The sequence below is a fragment of the Dinoponera quadriceps genome, unplaced genomic scaffold (genome assembly GCF_001313825.1).
Source record: "Dinoponera quadriceps isolate SergipeBrazil2010 unplaced genomic scaffold, ASM131382v1 scaffold153, whole genome shotgun sequence".
Classification (NCBI taxonomy): domain Eukaryota; kingdom Metazoa; phylum Arthropoda; class Insecta; order Hymenoptera; family Formicidae; genus Dinoponera; species Dinoponera quadriceps.
The window spans coordinates 123662-138904 of record NW_014554275.1 but is presented as its reverse complement, the minus strand read 5'-3'; the positions used below and the strand labels follow the sequence as shown (position 1 = coordinate 138904).

The 15243-nt window shown below is 42.5% G+C and overlaps 3 protein-coding genes across 4 annotated transcripts in view; 2 read left to right on the top strand and 1 right to left on the bottom strand.

Moving 5' to 3' along the window:
* The first annotated feature begins 39 nt into the window (after window positions 1-39).
* LOC106741949 (soma ferritin-like) lies at window positions 40-2174 on the top strand. The gene is made up of 4 exons (XM_014614420.1): window positions 40-473; window positions 793-988; window positions 1236-1427; window positions 1742-2174. The coding sequence occupies exons 1-4, from the start codon at window positions 385-387 to the stop codon at window positions 2024-2026; spliced, it is 762 nt and encodes a 253-aa protein (XP_014469906.1). The 5' UTR covers window positions 40-384; the 3' UTR covers window positions 2027-2174.
* Window positions 2175-2257: 83 nt separating this feature from the next.
* Window positions 2258-5198, bottom strand: LOC106741956. Its single transcript, XM_014614450.1, has 3 exons — window positions 4100-5198; window positions 3798-3952; window positions 2258-3354 (listed from the first exon to the last, which is right to left on the bottom strand). The coding sequence occupies exons 1-3, from the start codon at window positions 4132-4134 to the stop codon at window positions 3194-3196; spliced, it is 351 nt and encodes a 116-aa protein (XP_014469936.1). The 5' UTR covers window positions 4135-5198; the 3' UTR covers window positions 2258-3193.
* A 1405-nt stretch (window positions 5199-6603) lies between these two features.
* The window catches only part of LOC106741760 (platelet binding protein GspB-like), a 12985-nt gene continuing 4345 nt past the window's right edge, over window positions 6604-15243 (top strand). The window contains exons 1-4 of one of the 2 annotated variants that reach the window (XM_014614072.1): window positions 6604-7421; window positions 8343-12109; window positions 12714-13786; window positions 14785-15063. In XM_014614072.1, coding sequence (XP_014469558.1) covers window positions 7139-7421; window positions 8343-12109; window positions 12714-13786; window positions 14785-15063 — 5402 coding nt within the window. In that variant the 5' untranslated portion in view covers window positions 6604-7138. The remainder of the gene's footprint in view (window positions 7422-8342; window positions 12110-12713; window positions 13787-14784; window positions 15064-15243) is intronic. The other variant, XM_014614062.1, reaches the window with a different exon arrangement.

Genomic DNA, 15243 nt, shown 5'->3' with positions numbered 1-15243 from the left:
TTACAAATTTTTTAATTTTTTATGTGAAAACAGTTCTTTTGTTACATTGAATTGTTGAACACCATATATGGATCGATTTGCATTTACTTGAAGCTAATGTTAGCTCTTTACAATATATGTTAACCATAAACAAACAAACAAATGCGAAAACTATATTAAAACCAGTTAAACTGAAGCAAAAATATATATTTTTACTAAATCCTTTGTGAAATAATTTCCTGAATAGTTAAAATTTTATGTTTTTAAATTGATTCGTTTAATTGGTAATTTGTTAATTAGTGACGACAGCACGAACAAAATTGTGGTTTATTTGTAGACGGATTATGTTAATCGGCTTGCTTACAAAAGAAGCGGAGAGTAATTGATAAATTATGCCATTGCAAAATGTTGCAATTATTGTGTAGATATTATAAATTTTGTAAACCTTTCAATAATATATATCCTATTCGAAATCGACGGTTATATCATGTCAGGTAATAACATCATTGAGTTTTTTTAAATTAATATCCCAGCTGACAAGGTGACATCAAATCTTTAAGGTGTCATTGAAACGTCATTTGATGCCATCTTGCTATCTGGGATATAAATATAAAAAAAAGATTTCTGCTTTTATATATATGTATATATATCGAGATTATATTCTTTTCAGAAGTTTCTTAGTTTCTCAATCTGATTTTAAGTTATGGACATATATTGTTAAATTTCTATAAGTTATGGACATATATTGTTTAATTTCTATTCACCATCTTTTTCATTAGATTCATCTTAATTGATTCTTTGTAATATTATTAGTTGGCGAGGAATATCTGACTCCGCATGGAAGACGTCAAAGAATAAACAATGCAATCAAGTGGAACAGTGTATCGATAAACCGATGAAATGGCCGAGTGGCGAGAGAAGCGGATTTGATTTTCACAATGAAACCGAAGCTGCAATGAATAACCAGATTAATGTTGAGTTGAAGGCGTTTTATTATTATTTGTCCATGGTAAATATAGTCTAAATACTTTTATTATCTGTAAATGTATAGTCACACACACACACATACACACACGCGCGCGCGCACGTACGCACGCACGCACGCATGCACGCACGCATCTGAATCAAATGTATCACAAGTCCCATTAATTATTGAATAATTTATTCAAGTATTAGGCATGTAGTAACAGATATCACGGAGCTCTTTACGAGAGATTACGTGGTTAAATATTTTATCTGTGTTTAATCATATTTAGGCTGTATATTTTGGTCGCATGGACGTTGCTCTACCGGGATGCGAGTCGTTCTTCATGCAGATGCATCACGAGGAACATGAGCATGCCCTAAGATTTTGCAACTACGTGAAAATGCGCGGAGGCAAGGTGCATCTATGTGCCATGTCGCCACCGAATGATCAGGATTGGAAATGTCCATTAAATGCGTTCAAGGTAAGTTTATCCCAGACAGCATAAATGACTAAAAGACATCTAAGAGACGTCTATAAATCATCCTCTTTGTTTTAATCGTCTTTGGAACGTCCTAAGATGCATTTATGCTGTCTGAGATGTTCGACAGTTATAGAAGAATACATCGCAACAATAAACATTTTTAAGTGACTAAAAATACAACACATTTATTGTATCAAGATTAATGGATTATTTATCAGTAGTTTCACGTCTAATAATAATTAATTCGGTCCTATGATCGGAATAATTAGTTGGATATGATTAATATATTTATAAATATTTTTCCTTTTCCTTAGACGGCTCTAGAATTGGAAATAGATGTCGGCAAAAAATTGGTTGCAGTGAATACTGTAGCAGTAAAACACGATGATTTGAACGCGAGCGACTTCATCGTCACCGGCTTCATGGAGAATCAGATGAAAAGTATAAATGAAATGGGAAGATTCGTATCCGTGCTTTCCGGCATTGGAGACCAAGCGTTGGCACGATTCCTGTTTGATAAGAATTTACTCGATAATTACGTCACGTCCGACTTCAATGTTCTAAAAAGCAAGTTTCAGCAAAGGAAGCTTACCAAGTAGCTCCACTACCCTTCAGTGAAAAGTGATAAATAATTTGATGTTGGTTCAAATGAAATCGTAGATTGTGTAGTAATTGATCAAAAACATTTTACTTTTGTAAAATATTTTTATAAAATCTCGATATATAATAAAGAATTTGATTGTATTATATTGGTTTATATTGGTATATTTCTTATAGGTGCAATTTTTGCTTTTTTATTAGAGAAACTGTAATAGTTTTAAACGTAGGAAGTAAAATAAGTAAAATTCAAATTTGCGACATACGTATTGGGTGTGCAAATTAACTCGCTGCTTTTTGGAAAAACTTGAGATTTTATTTACAAAAAAATAACAAACATATTAATCTTCGAAATATTCGCTATGATTTTCTAATACTTCTCTTCACTTATCGGGTAGCTGAAGAATTCCCTCTCAAAAAAAGGAAGATGGTGACTTTGAGTCAATGAAATCGTCGATACATTTTTGTACCTCTTTCACACTTTTAAAGTGCATATCGCATGACGGTCCTATAGAAGGATTCTGTAACCGTCTATCGACAATTATCGGATCGATACGTTGCGCAGCTTTTTTGCCATATGTTATACTTGCGCAACGACACGTTCTCTAGCCGATAGTTATCGGCCATAGATGTATAATAACTAGCGCGGTCTCCTTTTGTTTGAACACGTTAGAAATTAGAAAGAAATAGTTGCTGTACGGGTACCATTCCATCTTTTTCTAAAGACGCGTAATAGGATAAAGACGCGTAAAAGGATAAAGAAGCCTTCATGGAGGGGCGAAACGGGAAGATAGAGGGGATGAAAAGGAATGAAGGGGAATTGAAAGATATGGAGGAAAATATGTACGGCGCAGACGGTGTAACTGGTATACTAGTTTTGAGAGAAGAAGAAAATCTATTTACACACATATATATATATATATATATAAATTATCTACAATAGTATAAAACCTATCTGTACAATAGCCCAAAATTATTTGAGAGAAATGTCTTCTGATAGTGATCTGAGTGAAGAGAGCAGTGAAGTAAATATATTCTTATTTAGTTGTGGTGGTAGCATGATATAAATTATCATCAATGGGCTAACTGGTTGTTTTGTATTTTTAGAATACAAACGGAGAGTGAGCATGGTGTAGCAGACAGCACATTGATCTGCGACATTAGCAGTCCTAGATTCGATTCCCCCGGTAGAACCGGAAAAATTTATATACGCTCGTGTCGTCCTCTGGACGGTCTTGGCAAAGCCACCAGAAATTATGACTCCGCCCACAGAATCTTTCACAAAACGTATGCCGTTTGGAGTCGCCGTTAAACTGTAGGTCCCGTATGCCTGTATATATAATCAGCATATATGCACCACAACCATATAAGCGAGAGGAAAAACAGGCTTAAGGCTTTAACGTAAAAAGAAGAAGAAGAATACAAACGAAGACGGATTCCACCGATTTTGAAGATGTTTCAATTTTTCCTGAGATTGTGGGAAAGCAGACATACATCGACAAGTCTCTTTTCATGAAGAAAGTTTTAACAGGCATTAAGTATAATTTGATCACTGCTTCTTGAAGATTTGGAAAGTTAACCATTTTAGATATGCTTAAATTTTTGTTTAGATGAAAGTTGATTCAGAATGTGGGACATTGAATGGAAAAAATAGAGATAATCGCTCTTTGAGAAGTTGTTTAATGGTAAATATTTGAAGATTTTGGTTTGCAAAGACATTGTGGATTCACATCTTGGCCAGTATCCTGTGATGTACTATAATCACTCACATACCTTTTTTGTTTTTATTATAATAATTAGGATAATTAGAAACGCTATAACTTCGTTGGAAAGGTATGACTATATCGACAAATCCGAAATTAACATCTGGACGCGCACATCTTTGGGCGGGCAACCCGTCGTAATGGGTCGTATGTTGATCCAATATCCTGTACATCGATATCAAGTGTGAGCAACCTATCATATCTTACGAAGCAACAATTATATGGTGCAAGAGAGTGGTGAAATGAGCGGCAGTGTGGTCTTGGTGGTGATAAAGCACCTTATAGCGCGGAGAACCCGCGTTCAAGTCCTACCTCACCAGAATTTTATTCCAAGCTGCGCTTTCCATATTGAATAAAAGAGTGGAGGATTCATGTATGGAAAACTGGGCTCCATTTGTCGGAAGAGACGTTAAGCTGTTGGTCCATATACAGTCTCAGTAATCACTGTGTGAAACCTCATGTTTAAACAATGTTTAACCGAAGAAGGCAACAAGAAACTACTTCAGTTTATTTAATTCCCAGAATATCAATATGGTGAGGTATGGCCAGAGTGATTGCCAACATCCGGAGGACCGGGCAAGACACATGAAAAAGAAGAAGAAAGTGGTACGATCGACTTACAATGATCACAAGTATTTATGTAAGAGCATAAATCTGGAGCCCCATGAGTGAAAAAAATGTGAACAATTGCGTGCGAATAGTGAAGACATAAAGGAAGATGATATCACCAATGGTTTAAATGAACTCTCTGAATATTTGTTCAAACACCTCAACGAAAAAAAGATTCTCATTCTAACAATGTAATTATCACCTCTGCATATAGTTCCATCACATCCTGCTTTGAAACTATCATTCAGATAAAAAGTTGAGATGCTTACTGTTTGGAGCACTCAGAGGGGGGTGTAGAAACGAGTACCGATTCAGTTTTAGCGAAACGGTGGAGAGTTAAGGCGCGAGCTACGCTCGATACCGAATTAATTGACGAAGGATCCGATTGATTGTTCGGCGGAATTGCTCCGTGGAATTATTTCTCAGTCTTCCGCCCGTAAGATTTTGTAGCGCACACGGCCACGAATTGCGAAACGATATCTCACTACCAGGATAGCATTAAGGCACTTAATGCCAATCCACCATCAAGATGACTACAATGTCCAAACAGAATCGTGAATACACACGAAGCGTATAGTCACTGTTCTATCGACCTAAGTGCGATGGAAGACGAAAGCAGTCTGCGCCAGTGTTGCCAACTCGAAATTTCAAAATCTGTCATATGTCTTACTAAAATATCCCAGAAATAAGCTAAAATATGAATAAAATACGCCAGGAAAAAGCCAAAATAACAAATATATATCTGCGTGGTTGTGTGAAGTATGTACGATGTATGTGTGGTGCGTATAACATACGCTTTTAAAGCTAGTATTCATAGTCTAATCTTACATTTAAGATGTCTTTTATGTACAGAATATAAATGTTTACATATTTAAATATATGAACATTTATAATTATTAAAAATTTAGTGTTTCTTTTTCATATTCATAATTATTAAAAACTTATCTATCTTTTTCGTATTCATAATTATTAAAAACTTATCTATCTTTTTCGTATTCATAATTATTAAAAACTTAGTTTATCTTCAGATATTTCATAGCTAATAAAACAAACCGTACAGCATCTGTAGATGAACTTAAAATTTTAGATATAAAACTTGATTATGAACTCTACTCTAAGAAAGGAATTAAAATTAACACGTAATTAGTTTTATTGTAAGTACAATTATATTAAATAATATAACATATTAGAGATATGAAACGAAATAAATTCATATTATATTTAATATGAAACGAAATAACAAATTAAATATATATATTTGACGCCAATATATAATTAATATCAATGTACTTATACTTACAATAAAATATTGTACCATCTTTGCGAATTTTAAAATCAAATTCTAATTGGCTAATCATAATATATGCTTGTGAATTGAAATTTGACTTATCAGTCTAAAGTTTACTAAATTTCACTAAATTTGAATTTAGTTAATTTCGCACTAATTGGCCGAATATAATATAATCTCAATTCCCAATCCGTAGTTTGATACGGATTTAACGCTTGTTGTATGCGAGTTTCTTTCTAGAAAGAAGAGCTCTCATTGGATGTTGTTTATTACGTCCGGTGTGCAATGGGCAATAAATGTCAACAGCAAGTAACGCAATATACCTAATGCATCCTAATCTCAACCTAAACATCGTAGTATATTTCTTCCTTCTTTCTCCATTTCTCTTACTCTCTCTTCTTCTTTTATTGGTTAGCTACTAGTCTTTAAAAGCCTACCACTCGCAGTTCTCAATCTAACGTTTCGGAAGCGTTTGATTTAATTTTTTAATTCATAGAGAATGTTTTACATTATATTTATGAAAATTCGTGTGTGTAAGTCTTGATATTAAATCTCTTCAATAATAATAAACCATATATAATAATGCCAAATTAAGAAAATGTTCTAAAAAGAGTTATCTTATTTTAAAACTAAAATTTCGATTTTTAAAAAATCCAAAAAATACGCCAGCAGCTAAATCACGATTTTTGCACGCTAAGTGACATTTCAAAAAGCTAGAAATGACGGAAAATAAGCTAAGTTAACAACACTGGTCTGCGCTCTTTCCTGCGGAGTACTCTTTTATAACCGCCCGCGAGTGAACTCTCGAGGTGAATACTACTTTACTCATCCAATAAGATTTCTGAACGCAGCCTTGTGTTTTCCGCAACACAGATAATTTCATTTGTCATACAACTGATTTGTCGGATTCGTCGTTTGGTAGTTGGATAGAGAATTTCTAGGGTGTTGAGAGGAAGATGTTAGACCTTGGAAATACAGTAAGCAGTTGTAACACTGAATGCACTCGATAAAATTCTGCGAGAACGGTTTTTTTTTGGTGAACGCTACTATTTTTTTTTTAACTAATCGGCTAATAGTTATAACAGTTACAACTTGACAACAGTTTCAAAATAATAATTATCGTAAAAAAATATCGTATTCATCACTATCATCGGTTATGTACGCCGACATATATAACGAAACACTGATAAGTACACTCGAGCACTGTTGAACAGAGATATTTGTTCCTCCAACGTGCGTTCCCTCGAAATACGTACACATTCTACACACAGAACAATTCTCCCTCCTCCTCCCCCCCCCCCGTAATCCTGCATCTCGGTTAACCTGGTGAATCTTTCCTGACAATCCTTCAATCTCATAACCTAACTTCATCTGATATCAGTGAGTCATGTTCGTCCGCGATGGTCAATAGTCGATCGTCGTGACATTTATCGAATCCTCTTATGCGTAATTGAATGTTCAGTCGCGTCGTTGCGGGTAAGTTCATATTAACAATGGCGAGCGATCTGTCAAGCGGCTGTACGGAGACTATCGATATCCTCGATGAGAAGGAGGAAGGAGAGATCTCCTTGGAGGATGTCAGCTCGTCAGAGGAGGGCGGTATAGGGCATTTGACCTGCGGCTACGTCGTCAGGACCCGACGGACATGTTCTGTTTGCAAGTTATCATGGGGAGAATGTGCATCCTGGTGCACCGCTTCCTCCAAGATGCACTATTCCAAGAGCCAGAGCAGAAGAGGTAAAGGCATGTTCTGATCTATGTTGTATGTTGTTTCTTACACCTGTGACGTACTTGATATTTATCATAGATCAAATTTGAGTAAGTTCTCCCAACTTTGCTTCCGAATTTTCTAAATATCCAATATGTTGCTGAAATAATATGCAAAAGCAAAGACAAGAGCAGTTGTATTTTCTTTTGGGACAAGTGAGTCTCCCTTCCTTGTTAACAGTAGGCATGATGCTTCAAAGATACATATATGCAACTGTTTCTTTCCATCAATAGAGGAAAGAAGTCTTTGAGGGACTTGAATCATTCATGTGCTTCCTAAATGTTTGTGTGTTAAGCAGGAGTAACTATTGACGCATCAATTGACATAGAGGTCACTGGGAGAACTGATATTGACCTATGTTCTGAACTTTCTTCTGATAAAAATACCTTTAAAATGCTTTGTTAACTGAGATAAGATACTATATTTGAGGCACTCTTAATGATAAAACAGAATTCAGAATGCAGACCATTGAGATACTGCCATATTTCATTTATTCATTTATTTGTATATAAGACAATTACATATAACGAATTAAACTTATGATCAACGGTAATATAGTGACATGAATTAACAGATATATGTATCAAGAGTCGAATTTATTTACCGTGTCTTTAATTATTGCATATGACAAATTAAATTTATTATTGATTATAATCCAATAACATGAGTTAACAGTTGAATGCATCAAGAGTCGAATTTATTTTATATACCATGCCTCTAGTTATTGAAATTTTAGTAATTTAAACAGATGTAACAGATGAAAATCAGTGCGGCGATCAGAGTGTTAAGACAATACTCGGCCTGGATAACATAGTCGCAACATGGTTAAACGTTTAGCTCGTCGGAAGCCGGTTCGTCTAATAAAGTAGAAATGAATTTTCCTTCACAAGATCCAGTCAAGGGCAAGGAGAACCGCCATCACGTGAACGAGACAAGCTGCGCGACGATGAAGCACGCGTTGTCGACGTTGCAAGAGAAGAACGACGACCTGGTGCCTATCTCGAGCGACAGCGACATGGAGATTGTGGGTCTCACGGACGCGTCCAAGCAGCTGACGACGCGGTCGAAGACCAGAGTGAAGAAGAAGAAGAAGAGGAAAAAGGAGTACGAGTATCTCACTATCGACGACCTGATCTCCCCGGCCTCCGCCGATTTGCCCATAACGGAGTGCTTCAGCACTTTGAAGGGCAGCTCCAGGCTCCAGCCGGACACGTCCAAGGAAACGTCCGGTAGAATGCACTACAGAGGCTCGAGCCCGGTTCACAGAAGCAGCAAGACACGGTTAATAACGAGGTCGCCTCTGCGAAGGCACCGCTCTCCCGCGCACCCCTCTTTTCACGGCCCGTCCCGCTCACCGCTGGATCATTCCCGAGCGCCGAGGAAGTCGCCACGAAGGCTCAGGTCCTCGCCCAAGCGACCGGAGCCTTCGCACTCGCCAGTGCGAACGAGCTCCAGGAAGCAGCCGACGTCGTCGTCCGCTGGTTACACTGGCGACCGACATGGCGACGTGACGAGGTTGCTGAAGAAAGTCAAGCACCTCGACTCCGTGGGCGCGCACACGCCGGAGTCGAGCGTCAGGCGGAACAAGGAGCATCAGCCGGCCTCGCTGAAGGAGAAGCTGAGCAATATGATGAAGAAGGTGCCGGATAACAGCGGCAGCGTGGTTCACGGTCTCAAGGAGAAGCCCTCGACGCAAGGCACGACCGGCAAGGAGCTCGACGAGGAGGACGACCTGGCGCTGCTGCGGCAGAAGGCGTTGGAGACGAAGCAGAAGAACAAGCTCGTTATCAGGCTGGAGCATCCGATGGAGTCGGAGGAGAAGGCGACCTCGGCGGCGGCGGCTGCGAAGATGAACGACGATCAGGATGAGGAGGACCTGCAGCTGCGGATGATCGCGCTGCGCTCGGCGGTCATGAAGAAACATCAGAACAGGGTGCAGCGCGGCGTACGGGCGAAGAGCAAGAAGAAAGCGGTGTCGAAGCGCAGCGAGAGCCCGTTCACGCGAAGCTTCCTCGAGAACATCCCCGTGCCTCACGATGAGCTGCTCAAGCTCGCCTCGCCGCCGTGCACGCCGCCGGCGCCGCCGTCGAGCGACAGCAATCACATCGAGGACATGGAGCTGGACACTGACGTCGAGCGGGAAAAGGAGAAGCTGCCGTACTCGCCGACGGACAACACCGTCGACATGCCGATCGACACGGAGCTGCTCGGCATCGAACCGTCGGACGTGTCGTTCATCAACCTCAACAACAGCCCGATCTTTTTGAAGAGCGGCAAGCGGAGGCCGCCACCGCCGCCGCTCGGCGACGACGCCATGCCGACGACGGACGACGTCTTCCCGTCGTACACGCCCTCGCCGAACCACTTCGCGTCGTCGCCGTTGCCCAGCGACGAGAGCTTCCACTTGGACTCGAACGACGCTCAGAAGTCACCCGGCTACGGGCTCCTCCACCCCGACTGCATCGAATGCGACCTGCTGGACGGCACTTGTTGCCAGCAGAACCTCGACGACGTCGGCAGCAAGTGCGGTTATTTGACCGTGTACTCGGAGCCTTCCGACGTGCCGTCGCATCGAGCTCTTCTCGATCTTCCGGTGCCCTCTCTGCTCCCGAATCTCCTCCACGTGAGCCGGCAGTCGCAGAACCTCACGGAGCGACTCGCCAGCGGCGACCTGCTCGCGGCCTCCACATACACGGAACAGCCGATCTTGGCCAACGTGCAGCAGGATAGCGCGTGCGCTTACGATATGGCTTTCGGGTATCCTAGCGTGAACGTCCCGACAGTGTCTGCCTTGGGAACAACGTTGCTGAACAATAACGGCGTCTCGGTCACTGCTGCTTACGATTCTCCGGAGAACAGGAGTCCTCAGGCGGCTTTGCCCACCGTCGACGTCGACAGGAACCCGTCGCCGAGCGTTGATTACGTTCTGGGCGACTCGACGGTCTACTGCCAAGCCGACGCGAGCAGGGAGCCCTTGTATATGCAGGGTGTCCCGGATATCACTAAAGACGCGAATAAGATCCCCACGTTGATCAACAAGACGCTGGTGCCCGTACCGATTCTGAAGTCGAACAAGCAGCTGCAGCAGCCGTTGCCAGCGAAGTCGGAACTTCCGCACACGGAACCGAGCTTCAAGAGCGCCGAGATGCAGCCGGTGGCAGCCGTCACGGACGCGAACGGCACGAGAAGCGGCGCCATCTTCAAGCCGATCAAATTAGCGCCGTTCCCGAAGAAGCGTCACCGCGTGCTGACGGCTCCCGTAGTGTTCGGCGAGTCCGTAAACGAGAGTCCGGAGAACGACACGAATGGCGAGTCACACAAGGCGAGCGAAAAAACCGATCTCACGCTCGCCGCGAAGAACGACAGCGCTTCATCCTCGAAACGGCGGAAACGCACCAAGAGAGCCGTCCACCTGAATATCGACCTCGCGGAACTGCTCACGGAGGAGTGGAGTGGCTTATGTACAAATAGCGATGTAAATAAGAATGTAAATACCGGTACGACCGTGCCGCCGTCCTCTGCGCGACGACCGACCGCCGAGCCCGAGTCTAAGAAGAGAAAGAAGAGGAAGAGTGTCGACGACGATAAAGCGCGAGAGAGCGAGGAGTCGACGAACTTGCAGGTGGACAGCGCTGAGGCTCCAGCCGAGCCGACCGACTTTACTGATAAAGACGGTAGAGCAGAGAACACAGACGTCGTTGAGAAGAGCGATCAGCACGCTGCGTCTTCCGACGACCCGGAGGAGCAGAAGAAGCAGCAGACGTCGTCGACGAAGAGCAGCGTCGAGTGTCCTGGTTTATCGGCGAGCCTGCTCGACATCGGCGCAGCTACGAACGAAGCGACGGAGGCGACGAAGGACAGGCGAGAGAGCGTCGACGAGGACGAGAACGAGCTGCGAGCTATACTCTTGGCGTCTCTGACGAAACGGGCAACGAAGTCGTCGGACGCTGTTTGCAGCAGCGTCACTCCGACGACGTCGGTTACCACGAACTGTAACGCGACGTCGAGTAAGCAGGCAGCCGCGCTGAAGGTGTCGGGGAACAGCGCGTCGGTGAGCGCGACGGCTAACGCGGGGAACAACGGCTTACTCGTCGGCGTCAAGAAGAGACCTAACGTCGTGCCGATGGGGACGAAGGGGCTTTCGAAGAAGTTGGTGAAGAAGGCTCCGGCCAGCACGAAGGTGGTGAACAACGCGAAGAAGTTTCAGAACACGATAGTGCAACGCAAGCTGAACCCGCAGAAGCTCGGCGAAGCGAACATCCTCGGCAAGACGAAGCAGCCGATGCCGGCCGCCCACCAGGACAACGTCTGGTCAGCCAACGGACCGACGGTGAAGAAGTCCTCGATGGCGTACGCCAGCGAAACGCAACGTATCGTCATCAATCTCGGCTCGGACACCGACAGCGAACCCGAATCGGAGAAAGGGAATAAGGCCCCGCCCGTCGCAACGTCGGCCGTGAACGCGCAGGAACTTAATACCGACTTCGAGAAGAGTCTGCATAAGTTCCTGCGCGAAGTGCGGAAGGAACATGAGACTGGGACTTCCTCCTCTTCCAAACTTGCCGCTCTGTCCCCCCAAGCGACGAAGAGGAGCACGCCGACGCCGGTGACGCAACCGGATCCAGAGAAGGATCCGTCTAACATGCACACCCCATTGGTAAGGCGACGCATTATTTGTCTATTTGTTCATTTATCTGTTTATTATACGTCTTGCAAATATTGGCAAAGTTGCATAGAGAACCGGGGAAGGTCATGGAAATTTAAAATGTCCAGGAAAAACCTGAAAAAGTCGGGGGAAGATAGAAGAAAATTTGGATTTTTTAACTTTGTTTACAATTCTATCAAATGCTTTCAACTGTATTCTTTATTTCAATATTCATTTGTCTTTTATTGACCTGAATTTGCATTCAGTATTATATTATGCTACTAAACTTTTTTTTTTTTAATTTGTGTTACTTCTAATGATATAAGCTTTCCTGCAGTTCTTGCTTCTAAACGTTAAAGTTTAAGATTTCATGTTGCTCAAAATTCTCCGTTGTCATTTGGAAAACATGGAAAAATCGAGGAATTTTAACATTCATTTTCTACGACAACCCTGATATTTCAGTTCACCTCGTCAAGGAGATGAGCGATCTGCCGATGAGGTGAATTGAAACGTTGGAGAAAATCCAAGAGAAACGACACCCACATGTCTCATCCAAGACGCGACTCGTTCTTTATCTTTCATCGTTTCATACTTCTCTCCTGCTTTGTCTTTGCAGGCAGTGAGGCATCTCTCAGCGTCGAAGCAAGAGGAGTACCGTCGTTTGAAGCAGCAGATCTTGGAACGCGAGAAGATGAAACAGCAGAGCAAAGTGGTGACCAAGAGTAACAGCGTATCCAAGGTATCCAAGAGCATGTCGAACACGCCCGTGAGACAGAATCAGATTGAGTCGAAGGAATCGGAGAAAGGCTCTCAGCAATCGTCGGCAGCAGTGGCCAAAACCACCGACGTGGCGAAGAGCACGGCTGCGTTGAACTACGCCGCCCGCGTGCCTGTCACCAAAAATATCATCTCGACGAACATCGCTAAGCAGACAAATTCATTGCAGGCTAAAACGACGAAGAAAACGGTGCCGAATCTCAGCATTCGAATCACCAATGAGCTTTCGCCGACTCATGTCAGCGTGGAAGGCAAAACGGGCGAGAACTCGGTCGAATTTGCGAACAAGCATCAGCCGATGAGCGATAAGCAACAGTTCAGGCCTGCTCTGAGGACGTTGTCCAAAGACGAGATCAATCGGAAGTACGTGAAGGTGCAGCTGAAGCAGGACACGACCAAGCGGGTGGTCATCATAAACGATAAGGCAGCGTCGAGCTCATCATGGCACGACACGGCGAACGCCGGCCGCAGCGAAGAGTCCATCGAAGACAGTAACGTCGTCGCGGAGAAGCCCGACGAGGGAACGGCCGGTAAAAGCGACGATAATGACAAGGCCAATGAGAGCGATATCTCCGACGCGACCACCGTGTTAAATTCGAACGCGAGCAGGCAAGAACTCATGGACTGCATGGAAACCACAATATCGTATTTCCATGAGTGTGAGCGTGAATTGAATCGCAATGCCTCGGTATCGTCATTGTTTTCGGCGAGTAACAACCGTGACGATGATGGAACGAAGGATCTTTCGCCTAATTTGAACGTGAACGCCAGCGGCGATGCCGATAACACAGGTGATGTTTGGGACGTACTCAAACGGGACATGAAGACGGAACTCGAGTCTCTCGCGGGTCTTCCCAAAATGGAGCAGCAACGGTACTTGTCCGACATCGAGAACAGATTAGTCGCAAGACGGTAAGGACGTCAGAGAATCTTCAGAGATGCGTTACGTAAAGGCGGGTACACACTGAGCGAACGAGTAGCGAATATGCAGTACATAAAGAAATTAGTCTTCAAAAATCAAGATATTCTTACGTATATAAACAAAAATATTATAATCTTTTCAGAAGATTTTTAATCTTGAATTTGTATCGATGCAAGTATTTACTTGGCTAAAAATCTTTCGAAAAAATTATATCCTTATACATGAGAATATCTGTTCTTGATTAGAAGAATAATTTTTTTCTGCGTACGATGAGTGTGTAGATTCGCTTTTAAACGCGCGCAAACTTCCTTTAGTAAACTACATTATGAGTAAATCGGACCAAGACGTCCTATTCGGACTCGTTATGGCGTACACATTTTCCGAATTGTAACAACGAAAGTTTGCATTCGCTGTTCGTTTTTTATTCCTTCGCTCAATGTATACCTAACTTTAAGCTGATCAGGGTTGGGAAGTAACGCGTTACTTGCAACGCTGTTACCGTTGTAAGTTACTCTTCTCAGACGTGGTAACGACGTTATTTTTTTCACTAATAACGGTAATTAACAATTGTTCAGATAATGGTAACAAATATAGAATCGTTATCTTTACTTACACATGTAGAATATACATGTATATGGATTAGGCAACAGCTAATCGTACTAAAATCCTCGGTACTTGGTAAAAAAAAGAAATTTTAACAATTAGTTACTTTTTGAATATAACAGTAACGAGTTAATTTTCCAATAGATAACGAGTAACGATAATCAGTTACTTTGCAAAAGTAACTTTCCCAGCCTTGAGGTTGATTCAGAAATATTTTCCCGTGAAAAACGTGTCTTATTTGCCGGCATATTGCGGTTTGTTCATATCAACACTTGTTTAGTGCTCATGGAAAAAGACTTTTGAGCTAACTTAATAAAAAAGTACACTCAAATATTACTCAAATATACACAAATATTAAATTGTATTTTACATGTATGTTGTGCAGTTACGCTGTTCTGGATCATTTTGCGGATATGTCGGGGAACCTTCGTCAGTGGGACATGGAGAAGGACTTGCAGAATAGCTTGGCCATCGAGGTGAAGAAACTCAAGGAACAGCTGAGGTTAGCCGAGGAAATGCTGGAGAAGCAGCGTAAGCGCGTCAGCAGCATGGGTCCGAGAATTTCGACTGCGCGCCAAGAGATTAACACCGGCCGACGCGAGTGCTTCAAGTTGTCGAGAGTCTGTACGGCCCTGGGCAACCGGCTTTTAGGGAAGAACTACAAGTACGCAAGTGTGAAAACTATGAATGTATCCTTCACATCTCATCTATGCAATTTACATTTCATTGTGGTCTGATATTTATTTTTTACAGAAAAGTTACGTATATATATATATAAAAGTTACGTATATAAATAACGTATATAAATAAAAGTTATAATGATATATATATATATATATATATA